The sequence below is a fragment of the Dermacentor albipictus genome, unplaced genomic scaffold (assembly GCF_038994185.2).
Source record: "Dermacentor albipictus isolate Rhodes 1998 colony unplaced genomic scaffold, USDA_Dalb.pri_finalv2 scaffold_12, whole genome shotgun sequence".
Classification (NCBI taxonomy): Eukaryota; Metazoa; Arthropoda; class Arachnida; order Ixodida; family Ixodidae; genus Dermacentor; species Dermacentor albipictus.
In genome coordinates this window covers 7,251,669-7,266,913 of record NW_027225566.1, presented here as the reverse complement: position 1 = coordinate 7,266,913, position 15,245 = coordinate 7,251,669, and the positions used below count along the sequence as shown (strand labels likewise).

The following is a 15,245-nucleotide window of genomic DNA, read 5'->3' as shown; positions in this document are numbered from 1 at the left end:
CCGCTTGTCGTTAGTGGAATAATGAGTGCACGCGGGACTATAGAAAAAGAAAGACCGCTTGGAACATGCTTCTGCATAATCAGTGCCCGACAAATTGGAAAAATTACCAGTTTCACGCTGGTGTATTTAGCCGTACTGTTAATCGAGCCAAAGAGGAATACGATATTAGACATTACGATTATCTATCTAATTCAAAAAATAAGCGTGCTTGATTTGCATTCCTTCGGGCTAGGATGGTGCTACCAACGCCCTTGAGATTAGACTCAATTGTTTTGACCCCACAGGAACTGCGCGCCTCCCTAGAAGAGATTGCTGAAGGCTTAAAAAATCGAGTTGTGGCCAGGCTTCCGGCTATTCCTTCTACATTAGATCCTCGGGATGGCTTTACTACAATTTCCTTAGCTGAACTAAATGTGTTTGCACTATGTTTACAGAATTCAGCCCCTGGCACTGATGGTGTCACAAATGCAATGTTAAAAATATTGTTACAGGAATCGCCTTACGTTTTTTCTTTAGACCTGGTGAATTATTCAATTAAATATGCTTGGATTCCGTTGCACTGGAAGCTCGCCAAAGTAATATTGATACTTAAGAAACAAGAAGGAAGGTATGTATTGGAGAAGATTAGGCCCATTGCGCTTACATCAAACGTAGTAGAATTCATTGAGAGGCTTGTTCACCGTCGTATTATGAAATTTATTAATGATAATTCTATTCTTAGTCCCTGTCAGATTGGTTTCAGGGCCGGCTGCTCCATCTGGCATGCCCATGTCGACATAGAAAGCCGAATACAACACGCTCGACGACATAAGCAATACGCTGCCTTAGTGACGCTCGATATCGCTAAAGCATACGACACTGTGGAGTACACTGTATTGATCAATCGATTAAATTCTTGTGGTGTTCCTGGGTCTATAGTAGCGTGGATTCAGTCATTCTTAGGTGAAAGAGAATTTTATTGCTACCAAAGCGGCGTTTCTTCTTCTAAACACAAACAAACGAGAGGCGTACCGCAAGGCTCAGTCCTTTCCCCGGTGCTTTTTAATATTCTGATGAGCACACTACCTTGTCATCAAGAAATAACTACTTAGGTTTATGCAGACGATATTGCGTGTTTTGCATCTGCAAACGACATCCACAGGCTGTACCAACGACTGTAAACTTACCTTTATGCTCTGGAGAGGTGGTTAGACGTTAGTCACTTCGCACTCAATGCCAGTAAATGTGCTGCTCTCGTTGTTCCGATAGGTGACATAGTGCACATTTCATTGTCGTACCACCTGCAAGACATACCACAGGTGGAATCTGTTAAATACCTAGGAATTATTTATAACGCCTCTCTCAACTGGCGCTCACACATAGATCATGTGACTGAAAAAGGTACCCGTGCAATTGGCATATTGCGTAGGCTGAGCAGTCGTCGAATAGGATTGAGAAGAGATACACGCCTAATGATATATCGTATATACGTTCGCCCTGTATTAGAATTTGGTTGCATGCTCTTCTCTGGAGCTCCAGCCTACATGTCGCGTCCTCTAATCCTCTTAGAAAGAGAACCATTACGTCTATGTTTAGGTGTTCCTAAATTTGTTGCAAATTCTATTCTTTATCTAGAATCCCATGTTCCTTCACTTTCGTGCAGATTCCGGCTTTTGACGGCGCAGACGTTCGTAAGGAATTAAGAATCACCGCTACGTCATCGCCAAGCAATATTTATTTCACAACCTGCATTGTTTTTCGGTGTCATCTGGCCGCGACTACATACTCCGCAAATCATATTCGTGCAAAAGTTACTTGACTCTTTGGGCGTGCGCATATGCGATGTACTTCCGTTTCCAGACAGAGCTGTTGTAACGGATACTCAATTCGATGACATTTTTCCTAATAATGCAAAATTACTTCCACACCGTATTCTAGATGGTATATTACAAGATCATCTGAAAAACCATCAAACAAACGTTGTAATTGCTACAGATGTTTCACAATGCGAAGAAAAGTCAGGTGTAGGAATACTTTCGCTGATTGTCGATTTGACATTTTCTCTTCGGCTGCCAGATTTCATACCAATCTTTTTAGCCGAATTCATGGCCGTGCTGCCGGCATTACGCAAATTAGGACCATCAGTTACGTCAGCCGTGATAGTCACTTATTCGTTATCATTGTGCTCATCCCTTACTGCTTCTAGTGATTCTCGCGTGATGAGGACGTTTCATACATTGGTACCTGGTTACTTGAGAAGCATGCGTTTGATTTCGGTGCCTGGCCATAAAGGACTAATCATAAATGAAATTGCAGCCTCTCTAGCCAAGGCATCAGTGAGTGGCCCGATTCTCCCTAGCTGCCCTTTGACTGTTTATGCTACTGCTGCTAGATTTCACAGGAGTGTCATTATTCAGACAGTATCAGGCTCCGCAATTAATAACTCTGCGGATTACGGACATCTCCTACACCCTTGGAACAGAGATTTTTGCCGAACGTGGTAAATTGAAGTGTCCATCACAAGGCTGCGCTGCCGTATACCTGCATAGAACTTCTACCTCCACAGGTCTGGTCTGGTCCCCTCCCCATTATGTTCATTCTGTGGCGAAGCGGAGACAATAGACCATTTATTGTTGTCTTGCAGACCTTTTTGTATTATAAGAAAACGACTACTCGAAATCCCGCTTTGCTCTATTGGTCTAACCTTACCAGTGCCTGTGATCTTATCTTTTGGAGCCTCCATTACTGGGTTCAGCCACAGTAATCTTTGCTTGGCAATCCAAAATTACCTCATTGAAACCAATCAATTTCCACGTTAGAGTGATCGTTCTCCCTCCCAACCATAGCTTTCTTTTATTTCTAATCTATTATTATTATTATTATTATTATTATTATTATTATTATTATTCAGCTTAGGAGTGTCGCTTGATTGCTTCTTAATATAAAAGGTTTCACGCCATTATCAGTAAAGAAAACCATAGTGCATGCACTCGCACACAGCATCTTGCGATACGGAATCACCGTTTTCGCTTTCTGCGCATTGAGATGGCAGACGAGAATTGACAGTTTACTAAAAAATATATTGAAAAGTGTTGCCTATGGCTGCGGCCAGATGTCAGGTGACAATTCATCTTCCGCGTTAGGTTTTCCTTTGGTTCAGTCATTATTTAAGCAAACTGTTGTCCTTCATCATTTTTGGAACGACCAATTCAGAGAAAGATATGTAGCTCCTCGACTTTTGAGGGACAACATTCGTTTCAATGTTCCTCGTTCGTCAACTCGGTATGGCGAGGCACGGCGATGCGTCTATGTGCCCAAAATCTTTAATGATCTACCTGACGAATTTTTCTCGGTTCAGTCAAAAACGGTTTTAAAGAAGATGTCATCTTCAATTTCAGTTTTCTTTTATGTATGGGTATGTGTTTATTTGAAGTAATTTGGTTGTATTAACCTGTATATCTTTATGAGCTTACAAAAATGTTCATTACGTTGCCATAACTTGTTATTAATTTTTGTTTTTTTGTTCTATGTAAGCATAAAAAAATATTCACTATGTTGGACTACCATGTATCAAATTTTCTGTTTTTCATCTATATAAGCGTGAAAATATGTTAACGCTACATTGTATTACATGTATTTCATTTTCATTTTGTTTGCACTATGTTTTGTCGGCACTAAGGTTACGCATGTATGTACATACACTGACCTCATCGCTGTTGCCGGCACTGCCAGGTCTAGTCACACAAGCCATTTAGGCTTCCACAGGCCCGCTTACTATGCATTTTTTCTTGTGGTGCATAAATAATAATAATAATAATAATAATAATAATAATAATAATAATAATAATAATAATAATAATAATAATAATAATAATAATAATTATTATTATTATTATTATTATTATTATTATTATTATTATTATTATTATTATTATTATTTCATGCCCAGTTTTCATCTGATTATTTCTTTTTTTCTCCAAACACAAAACGTTTACATTTAAACTCTAACGCTCAAATTGTTAACTCCCTTGTTATTATTATTATTTTTATGCAGCTAATTGAACCACACGATTCTTGGCCAATCCCCCACTGTGGGTATGCGCCACGGCCACTTAGGAGAACAACACCAACAACAACTTCCACAAACAAATATGACTCACACTTTAAATTCTCGACAGGATATCGCTCGCTCGCACCTGCGAATGGTCACTCCAACAAACGCAGCAAGAAACGGTGTAGGGCTTACTACGCAGTATATTGGGCCACTATAATGGGCCAGCGTTACTGTTTAGCGTTACGAGCAAAACTGTAATTTTTTCGTCTTGCTGACCGCCGCAAATCGGGGCGAGCTTTTGCTGGTAACTCACGAGCCAGGTGTACAATTTCTAATGGGATTACGTTTTTTTAAGCGTGTACATTAGTTTTTTTTGTTGCTTTTTCTCTTCCACTTTGGAGCTGTTCATACCTACTGTTTATTTATAAAAAAATAAGCTATGATTGATCAAATACCATAAACAATTTGCAAATGCCTCAATCAGGCGGTCTTTCTCTGCCCATTCCACTTTTTATGAAGTCATCATGTCTTTGGTGTACTTGAACCAATTTTCCTAATTTTTGCGAGACCAAGTCTAACTCGCCACTTTCCTTACTTTCAGAAATCTGTGAAGCTTGCGCTCATCACTCTCCTGGTACTCTGCCTGTCAAGTAAGTTAACTTTGTTTCCTTACGTATTGCTCTTTTCCAACAATCAATATACTGCAACAAAATTGTGGTAGTTCTTGCATTCGGGCTCGTGTCATTACTTACCTGTTCTCGGTTACCAATTTACCCATAGTTAGATTCGAATAAGCCTGCTAAATCCCAAGTAATTCTGTCCCCTCAGCAAGTTTCAACATATAGAGAGTAAATTTCTAAATGAAAATTTAAGAATGAAGAGCTACGTGGTCGAAAATGGATTAACCGCATTCTGTTTAACAGAAAACAGCGAGTCTTAACGCTATCGCAGAATTTTATTAGGGCTCCGTTGTACAGCACTTCGGTATTTGTCAGGCTGATTGTGAGGGGACAAGTCAGTTTTTTCCGAAAGGCCGTGAAATAGAGGGCGCAAAGTGCGCGCGCTTTATCACTCTCGAGTACAAACGTACGCGCCTATTTCATAAACGGAAGAGCAAATTTTTTAGGCTATTTTATTTATTTATTTATTTATTTATTTATTTATTACATACTGCCAACTGCCTCTTGGCAGACCAGGCAGGAGTGAGTGTATACAAAGTCGGCACTGCAAGTCAAAATAACAAAAACTTGGGTTACGAGGAACCATAAAAAAAGAATGCTTAATGATACAGACTATTGCGTCGGGAAAGGCAGCATGTACAAAATTACAAAAATAGGAAAATGGTGATTACGTGATTTGTAGATGCATTTAGGCATTTATTTTCGTTTTGGTATCTGCAATACGGAAATGGAACCAGTTATATAGCGATATAACAAGCACTGACTCTCTGTCTGAGTTAAGTACAAAAGTAGAGGCATGAAGTATAAATTGATAGCCAGTACATTCACGCATCTCGACATGCTGACTGTCTCGCCGCGAAGGATATTACCACGTGAGTTGTACACACACATATATATATATATATATATATATATATATATATATATATATATATATATATATATATAGTCATATAATGAGAAGCCAACAAATACTGACACCAAGTACAACAAAGGGGAAATTGCATGTGCTTTAATAAATGAAATAAAGTAATGATAAATTAATGGAAATTAAAGTGGATGAAAAAACAACTTGCCGCAGGTGGGAACCGAACCCACAACCTTCGCATGTCGCGTGCGATGCTCTACCAATTGAGCTACCGCGGCGGCGTTTCCCCATCCACTTTCTTGGGTATTTATGTGTACTAGTAGAACCCTGGGAGTGTTAGCCAGCGCCCCCACTCACAGACCTTGGCGGCGGACGTGGAACGTCTTTTTTTGCCGCAGGCGTCACGAGAACGTGATCATTTCGGGTGAAGGCAACTGGTCAATAAACCCACATATGCTACCTGAAGGCATCAATGTTGCCGGACTCCAGACCCTCGTTAAGTAATAAACGAGAAGAAAGGGGGTTAACCGAGGGACCCGATATTTTATTAGTCATATAATGAGAAGCCAACAAATACTGACACCAAGTACAACAAAGGGGAAATTGCATGTGCTTTAATAAATGAAATAAAGTAATGATAAATTAATGGAAATTAAAGTGGATGAAAAAAGTGGTGACGCCTGCGGCAAAAAAGACGTTCCACGTCCGCCGCCAAGGTCTGTGAGTGGGAGCGCTGGCTAACACTCCCAGGGTTCTACTAGTACACATAAATACCCAAGAAAGTGGATGGGGAAACGCCGCCGCGGTAGCTCAATTGGTAGAGCATCGCACGCGACATGCGAAGGTTGTGGGTTCGGTTCCCACCTGCGGCAAGTTGTTTTTTCATCCACTTTAATTTCCATTAATTTATCATTACTTTATTTCATTTATTAAAGCACATGCAATTTCCCCTTTGTTGTACTTGGTGTCAGTATTTGTTGGCTTCTCATTATATGACTAATAAAATATCGGGTCCCTCGGTTAACCCCCTTTCTTCTCGTTTATTACTTAACGAGGGTCTCGAATCCGGCAACATTGATGCCTTCAGGTAGCATATGTGGGTTTATTGACCAGTTGCCTTCACCCGAAAAGATCACGTTCTCGTGACGCCTGCGGCAAAAAAGACGTTCCACGTCCGCCGCCAAGGTCTGTGAGTGGGGGCGCTGGCTAACACTCCCAGGGTTCTACTAGTACACATAAATACCCAAGAAAGTGGATGGGGAAACGCCGCCGCGGTAGCTCAATTGGTAGAGCATCGCACGCGACATGTGAAGGTTGTGGGTTCGGTTCCCACCTGCGGCAAGTTGTTTTTTCATCCACTTTAATTTCCATTAATTTATCATTACTTTATTTCATTTATTAAAGCACATGCAATTTCCCCTTTGTTGTACTTGGTGTCAGTATTTGTTGGCTTCTCATTATATGACTAATAAAATATCGGGTCCCTCGGTTAACCCCCTTTCTTCTCGTTTATTACTTAACGAGGGTCTTGAATCCGGCAACATTGATGCCTTCAGGTAGCATATGTGGGTTTATTGACCAGTTGCCTTCACCCGAAAAGATCACGTTCTCGTGACGCCTGCGGCAAAAAAGACGTTCCACGTCCGCCGCCAAGGTCTGTGAGTGGGGGCGCTGGCTAACACTCCCAGGGTTCTACTAGTACACATAAATACCCAAGAAAGTGGATGGGGAAACGCCGCCGCGGTAGCTCAATTGGTAGAGCATCGCACGCGACATGCGAAGGTTGTGGGTTCGGTTCCCACCTGCGGCAAGTTGTTTTTTCATCGACTTTAATTTCCATTAATTTATCATTACTTTATTTCATTTATTAAAGCACATGCAATTTCCCCTTTGTTGTACTTGCTGTCAGTATTTGTTGGCTTCTCATTATATGACTAATAAAATATCGGGTCCCTCGGTTAACCCCCTTTCTTCTCGTTTATATATATATATATATATATATATATATATATATATATATATATATATATATATATATATATATATATATATATATACATATATGTACAGTGCTCACGGAATGAAAGGCGACACGGAGCTATTAGTAAAACCCTGCATACGTGCAAAGTACGCGAGAGCACCATGTCATGTCGCAAGGAATTTGGTCACCAAAGGTGATGAGGACTCCGATGTAAGTGTACGCACCGAAATTACGTCGACGTGACACGAACTACAGCCGGAGGAAGCTAAAGTATGCGCATTACTTAGCCCTAAATTGACGCGTTTCATTCCGTGAGCACTGTACACACCACGTGGTTGGCTTTTTTCTCTTTTCCTTTATTTATTTATTGTACGCTGTCTGGTTCTACGTTGGAATCAAGCATATGTACTGCTCAACTGAACATTTTTCGACCATGCATGTTACTCGCATAGAGCGTTGCGTATCACACGTACAAATACGTGTTGAATATGTCCGTAGGTGTTATATATTTACGCAAAAATAAATTTTGCTATGTATGCCCGCTATGCCTACCTGTTATGCAATCTGTCTGGAGCGTGAGTATTGCGACTAAATATATTATGTGACGTATAAAAGCAACCACGCCTACTTAAGATTTCGCACGCGCGCAGAGTCGTTTTTTTTTTGTATGCTAAACGGTTAACGTGGGTTATTTCTGGAGCTCTCTGTAGTTCCACAAGTACCCAACGTACGCGCCCATTTTCTTTCTCCTTTGTGTTTTCATAGGAAAAGCAGTTTTTCGGGTACTTTGCGTGAGTTGTAGAACTCCGACGACGATCCCGTGGCAAAAAGCGAGCACTCTAATTATCTGCTAGACCACTTGTACGCGCGCTTTTTTTCTACGCTTGTGTGTGCGTGCGTGTGTCTGTGCGCGCGTCTGTGTGTTTGTTTTGTTCTACTTCTTGCCTCCCGACTGATTGCAGAAACATAGGATATTCCTGAAAATGCAACGCGCATTGAGAATTTGTAAACATGTCCTTACCCTAAAACCAAAGAGATTTTGTGTGTGAGAGCGGTGAATGTAACAGCGAACAGTGTCAGCAGTCTAGAATTGGCCCACACGATATGACTAATAATTCGTCACGGCAAAATCTCGCTGTCATGGTTTGAAACCGCTAATGGCGTAGCGCACTTTTCCCGCCTTCAATTCGGCAAGCCATCGTCAATCGAATTGCCTCTCCACTAACATTCCTATTGTTTGACCTTTTAGTTCCTGTTATTACATTTTTAGCATTCACAAAGTTGAAGTGTAGTGGTAATCTGAGTACCGTATTTTTTTTTTTCAGATAGACCTAATACAGCAGCAGGTAAGGGTCTACGTGGTCTACGTGCAACTGACGAAATTTCTAAGGCCTAATTCCTAAAAACCCCAAAGTTAAAAACATTTGGCTCTTACTGGCCGTATGCTTTTCAAAATTAATTTAGCATGTTACTTTGTTTTCTTTATTCGTGCTAAAGGCACGCAGAATCCATACGGAGCATATCATGCTTATGTGACTAATACGAAAGAAAAATGTACGGAATTATCAGAGCGTATGCTTACCTTTTCAACTGAACTTTATCATTTTGATTTATTTTTTTAGCCTGAAAAAATAAAAACAACTTTATTGCGCTTTGGTCAAACGTCATGTGATGTTCAATGCGCGAAAAAAAAATGTTCATGAGACGCAGCCGTATAACGTTTCTACTATGAAACATTTGTTGCAAACTAACCAGAATCCGTCCTTGTCAGCGTTCTCCCTCCTGCATTACTTTTTGGGAACGCTACGGCGTTCTAAAAGAGAAACTCAGAAGGAAAGAGGAAAAGGAAACTAGGAAAGACGAAGTTGATAGGAAAAGAAACTCAGGAGGAGCAATACAGGATAGGACGAATAAAAATTTAGAAGAAACTATCGAACATGTTCTCAAAGTAAATGAATAGCTTCTGCAGATCGCAGGAATCAAATGGACATGTAGCAGTACATCCTAGTTTACTGCCGACGTCGATAACAGTGTTTGATGTTGGCGGCACAAATTATTGTCGAAATGCTCTGTTGGACGGCACGACAGCGTTATGACGACAGCGCCACGACAACAACGGAACGACAAAAGCGCGACGACGGTGGCTTTACAACGGCTACATGCGTGCGCTTACTTATCCAATAGTTAACTGAATGGCGGCCAGGAACTAATCCGACCATGAGCTTTAAAATAACGCAGATCTCACGTACTGTAAGAGTTGGGCTAAGAGAAGCTGAGGTAAGTCGGCAAGACGTACCAGCGCCTCTCGACAAAAGACGCGCAACGGATTCCGGGAAGCGCCCTCCCCTCTGCGGCGCCCCCCCCCCCCCCTCCCCGTGCTTCTAAAAAAGATCATTTGGTGTTCGGGAGCCTACGCAGCTAATGCGACGGAGTAACGTGACGACGGCATGACGTCAGGACATCCGGACCATTCGGAGGCGCAGGTGTGACACTGCTTCTCCAGCAACTTACTTTCGCTCCCCTACCATAGCTGCCCTCCCGCTCCCTCCCTCCTGAGAACGTAATCGCCACTTTGAGCGGCTTACTTCATTGTGTGACGTTACTCGGTTAGATACAAAAAACCTGTCATTGTGGCCAAAGAAAGCTATTTGTTTTAAAGAAATCTAAAGCTTTTGTTGCCTGACTTAGAACTAAAGGTGCGCTGTTCGTTTTCCAGATTTCAGAGCAGTCTAGAGCTGTATAGTGCGACGCAGCTCAAACGAAATCCGGGATGATCATTTCACAGCCACGCTGTTAGCCTCTAGTTGGTCGGGATATTTCTCGGCATCGTCCTCACGTAAAAAAAGATGCTTCAGTGACTACAAAAAAATGAAAAAAAACTTCAGTGATTGAAGCGATAAGTGCGTATTTTCTTTGGTGTCACGTGCGCAGCCCAGAATTCATTTCAATAAACAACAAACATGCAAGCCACATTATTGCTGATAAAGCACTCCTCATAACAATTCGAAGCACGTAGCGTTCCCCGCACACGTTCCCCGGTAAAGATTACTGTTGTGCAAGCTGCCACGGCAACGGAAGTGACGTCACTAGCTTGTCGTATACGCATATAAAAGGACCAGCCTAGCAAGGGATTTTATTATTTTTTCGGCACCGCTTTGAATAGGCGACGCATAGTTAGAATTCCCGAGGAGCAGCGTGAATACGAGGAGCGACAAAGGGAAAAGAAGCGGCAAAACGACCAGTTGCGGCGTACTGCCGCTGGTCGTGCACACTAAAAAAAAAAATTGCTCCCTTTGGGCTCTGTATCTGCCACACAACAATAATCGTCATCTGCCTTGCTTGCGTTTCCGTTCTTGAAAATGCCACGGCCGCAACTTTCCTGTCGGCTATGCTATGTCATGCTGGTAACGCGCATTCCGTTTGTTGCTGGAAAGTACCGGGCTCGCAGCGTTTAAGAAAGGAAATGAGGACAAGACAGATGACGTTTATTGTTGTGTGGCAAGATATGACTCAAAGGGTGTAAACTTTTGTTAGAGTGTATTGCCACGAAATTCTAGCTCAGTGGAAGTCTCCGCGTCCACATTCTCCTGTGACTGGATAGTGCGCCAGAAGAGGAGCATTTTATGTTTTCCGAAATTTTTAAGCCTGTGGCAGATAGCCTAATTCTTCTCATTGAGCTGGATTATTCAAAGGTGGATATTACTAGCACGAGAAAGCGAAACACAGACTCAGCTAATAAACCAGAATCTACTAATTATACTTTTGGTTGATTACTTCACAGCAGATATTGCATTTTACTAATTGTAGCAGGTGAGTTTCCAAGACGTATCCCCTTGGAATGGACCTTTAAGATGATATCAGTTTCGAGATATTATTTCCCATAATATAAGTAGAAATACGCAGGCGTTCCATTCTAAATGCGTAAACATTTCTCTGCTTACCCAATGAGGAAAACCACCCGTCCATCGGTCCGTCCGTCCCTCCATCCATCTGTCACGTAAGGTGATTGTTTTGAAGATAAGGCCCCCAGCAGCACACGAATTCACCTTCGCACTGCCTCTCGCTTCAACGCGAACGAAGCGGCTAGAACGCACTGCTCACGAAGCTATCGACTCTCGCCCGCACTCTGCCCCCTCTCAGATCACTTTCAAGAAAGGGGCCCACGCGTCTCGCTTCGACGCGACCTGAGAGGCGAGAACACAGTGCGCACGAAGCTATCAACAGTGACCGCTCTTTGCCCGCATCGCAGATCGCTTTCAAGATAGGACCCGCCCGGACGGAGACTCGGCGCTCAGCGCTCGCCCCGAGCGGACGTGCGCAACAAGAGCTCCGCCGAACTCTCAGAGCCCCCTGTCATCGCCGGGCGAACTTTGGCCCGCCGCACTGCGCCTCGCCTAAACAGCGGCGGCCTCGGTCGGCCCCAACACAGGGCCCCCCGACCCCGCGCCGCACTGCAGGCGCTTCGCCGCCGCCGCTGCCGTGCTCGGCATGGAACCGCCGCCCTCAACAGCTACGATTGCATCGCAGCCTGCGCAATCCACCACGCTGAGCCCACAGGGCATGGACTTTGGTGACGCTTCGCAGGGAGCATTTACCTGCGTGACCCCTTCAGCACCACGGCAGGACGAGGCCACCACCACAGTTGTGAAGCTTACAGATGGCTTCAACCTCTCCACAGTAACACCAATCGAGTTGAGCCTACAAATTCGTCGGGCGGCCCACCTTGCCAAGTTCGAGAGGCAGGACACAGTTGTGAAAATTTGAACTACCCAAAATCTCATCGCCCTCGACACGTACCGTGCATCGGCCACCACCAAACTGCTCGCCTTAAAGTCCGTGGATGTCTGCGGAAAATCGCACCCTGTGAGTGCGTACTGCGCCAACGACCCACAGAACGCCCGCGCCGTCCTGCACGGTGTACCACTCTCCTTTACTGAAGATGCCTTACAGGAAGAACTCCTTATTCCGGGCCGAAAAATCCTGTCTTTTCGGCGACTTGGCAAGACGGCGTCTCTCATCATCACGGTAGAGGGGCCTCAAATACCAAAGAGCGCCATCCTGTTTTCAGCGGTCTACCGGCTTTACCCACCCAAGCCGGTAATGCCTTCAGTGCTGGCATTGTTACAGCCTGAAACACAGATCTGATGTCTGCCCCAACGCCTCGACATTTTGGTGCTGTAAATCTTGTGGGCAACATTTCCCCCCTGGAACTGACATGTCAACTACTCCTCACGAGTGCGATATGCGCTGCTGCACCTGCGGGGGTGACCACCCGGCTACGGACGCAAACTGCCGACACCGCCGCGCTGCAGAGCAGGCGCTTCGCCGACGCAAACCACCGACGCGAATCAATCCAAATCACTGAGCAGCCCACCACCTCCCACGACCGCCTACTCGAGAAGACTCCAGCGTGCCAACCAGCAACCGGTTTTCGGCACTTGACACGGACTGCAGCCGTAGCCGTAGCCGCAGTCGCAACCAGAGTCAAAGTCACAACCGCAAGCCCAGTGAAAATGGGCCCAAACAAAAACCGAAGCCCGCCCACAAGCAGAAGATGGACTTCAGACAGAGCCAGACAGCTAAATCAAAAAGTGATCAACACGATCCGCGCCGTCCTTCGTGGCAGCAACTACCTAAACCCAACCCTGCTGCTGATGACCCTAACTGGCCTGCGCTACCCAACCAGCGACAGACGCAGTTTACGCCTTTAATGGTGAGTGGTACAGCTCTCCCAGAAACTGCCCCGCTCCAAAGCCCTCCACATGGAGCTCAGAACTGCTGTCAGAGGAGTTAGATGCACGTATTCGTCGCATCGTGCAACAAGCGATCGAATCTACTATCGCAGCTATAATTACTAAACAGATACAACGCGCCATTCTAACCGCTCTGACCCCCTTGTCAAACCAATTTGCGCAAATTTCCACCCGCCTCCAACATATAGAGGACACTATGCACCCACACAAACGCCCCATCCCCCATAACCCTTCTGAATCACAACATGGCCACTAACTCTAGGCAAACACCTCCGATCCCAACCCCACCATCCCCATCTCTCACGATATGGCAATGGAACTGTCGTGGTTTCAAACGCAAGAAACATCTCCTCCAACATATGCTATTCATGAAAACAGAACCCGACATTCTTGTGTTGCAGGAGACCCATGGTGCCTTTCCCCTCACTGGCTATGAACATTTTGTTGCTGCTAGTATTACATACAAACAACGGGGCGCGTCAGACCCACTTACTCCTACAGTGACGGTGACTTACGTGAAGAGCTCCTTGCCGACAGTCCAACTCGACAGTACGCATATGAATACATCGACTACTGAGCACGTGAGCACGAGGACAGACGTACATGGTCATAGTCTAGATATTTTAAACTGTTATTGGACGCCAAACCAAACTATCTGGCCGTTATCAAGCTACAACTCCTCCCAGCAACGCTTAACACCTCACCATACTGTCCTAATCCTCGGAGACTTCAACTGTCGACACCCATGTTGGGGATATGACCAAACATCAGCGCTCGACCGCAAGTTAGACACCTTCATGTCAAACTACAAATTCTCTCTCCTAAACGACATTACCACTCCCACCAGACTGGGGAACTCACGTGAGAAGGACACAAAACCCTGATCTCACTTGGTCAATCAGCCGCTACAACATTCAATGGGAGAATACCCAAGACACTCTGGGGAGCGATCACACTATTATTGAGATCCGGCTTCCCTTGCGTACACAAAGGCCAAGTCGGACACCCCGCCACAAAACCATCTGTCTCGTTGACTGGAACAAGGCGCGTAAACGACTCGAACTGGATGAGATTGATGAGAACACTGACCCCACAGAATGGACAAACAACGTACTGCCGGTTGTGTCCCAACATGCTTCCCGCATTGCCGCCACAGAGGATCAACCCCAGGTCGACACTCACCTCTTAACCCTCCGGGAAAGATGCCGCAGACTGGTGAGCTGGTGGCGCCGTGCAAAGAATAATAGGACGCTCCACCAACGTATACACACCATAAATCAGGAGAGCCAGGAAAACGCTGACCAACTGGCATCTCAACGGCGGTGGCAAACATGTGAAGACCTCAATGGCCAGCTTCACACACCTAGAGTATGGCAAATCTTTCGCACTCTCATGGGCCAAGCCAAACCTCGCTACGCCCTCCAACGATATCAAATGCAAACAGGGCGCTCCACAGGAGAAATTATCCAAGAACTGCGAGAGACATTTTACCCGGAGTTCAACCCACCACCACTTGCACCCTTTCCGCAATCACCAACTAAGCCAGAAGGGATTTACTCCGCATTCAAACTCCAGGAGCTGTGGTCAGCACTCATGCAGCTCCGACGAAATACGACTCCGGGTCCGGATCAGATAACATATACCATGCTCCGCAACTTGCCCGAAAACCACCAGAAGCACCTTCTACACCTCATTAACTATGCATGGGAGACGGGGAACATTCCACAGTCATGGAAGGAAGCTTTAGTTATTTTCCTCCCCAAACCTGGCAAACCTCCCAACACGCTTAAAAACCTTCGACCGATATCCCTCACGTCGTGCGCGGGAAAACTGATGGAAAAGATGGCCCTGACGAGACTAGAATGGCATCTTGAGAGCCAGGGCCATCTCCCAGACACACTCATCGGCTTCCGCAGGCACGTATGCGCCC

General features: G+C 44.7%; 1 protein-coding gene across 1 annotated transcript in view; it reads left to right on the top strand.

Annotated features, from left to right (window-relative positions):
* Window positions 1-15,245, top strand: part of LOC139051573 (uncharacterized) — a 243,335-nt gene that overhangs the window by 152,356 nt on the left and 75,734 nt on the right. Inside the window, exons 2-3 of the mRNA XM_070528542.1 lie at window positions 4,635-4,683; window positions 8,888-8,908. Coding sequence (XP_070384643.1) covers window positions 4,635-4,683; window positions 8,888-8,908 — 70 coding nt within the window. The remainder of the gene's footprint in view (window positions 1-4,634; window positions 4,684-8,887; window positions 8,909-15,245) is intronic.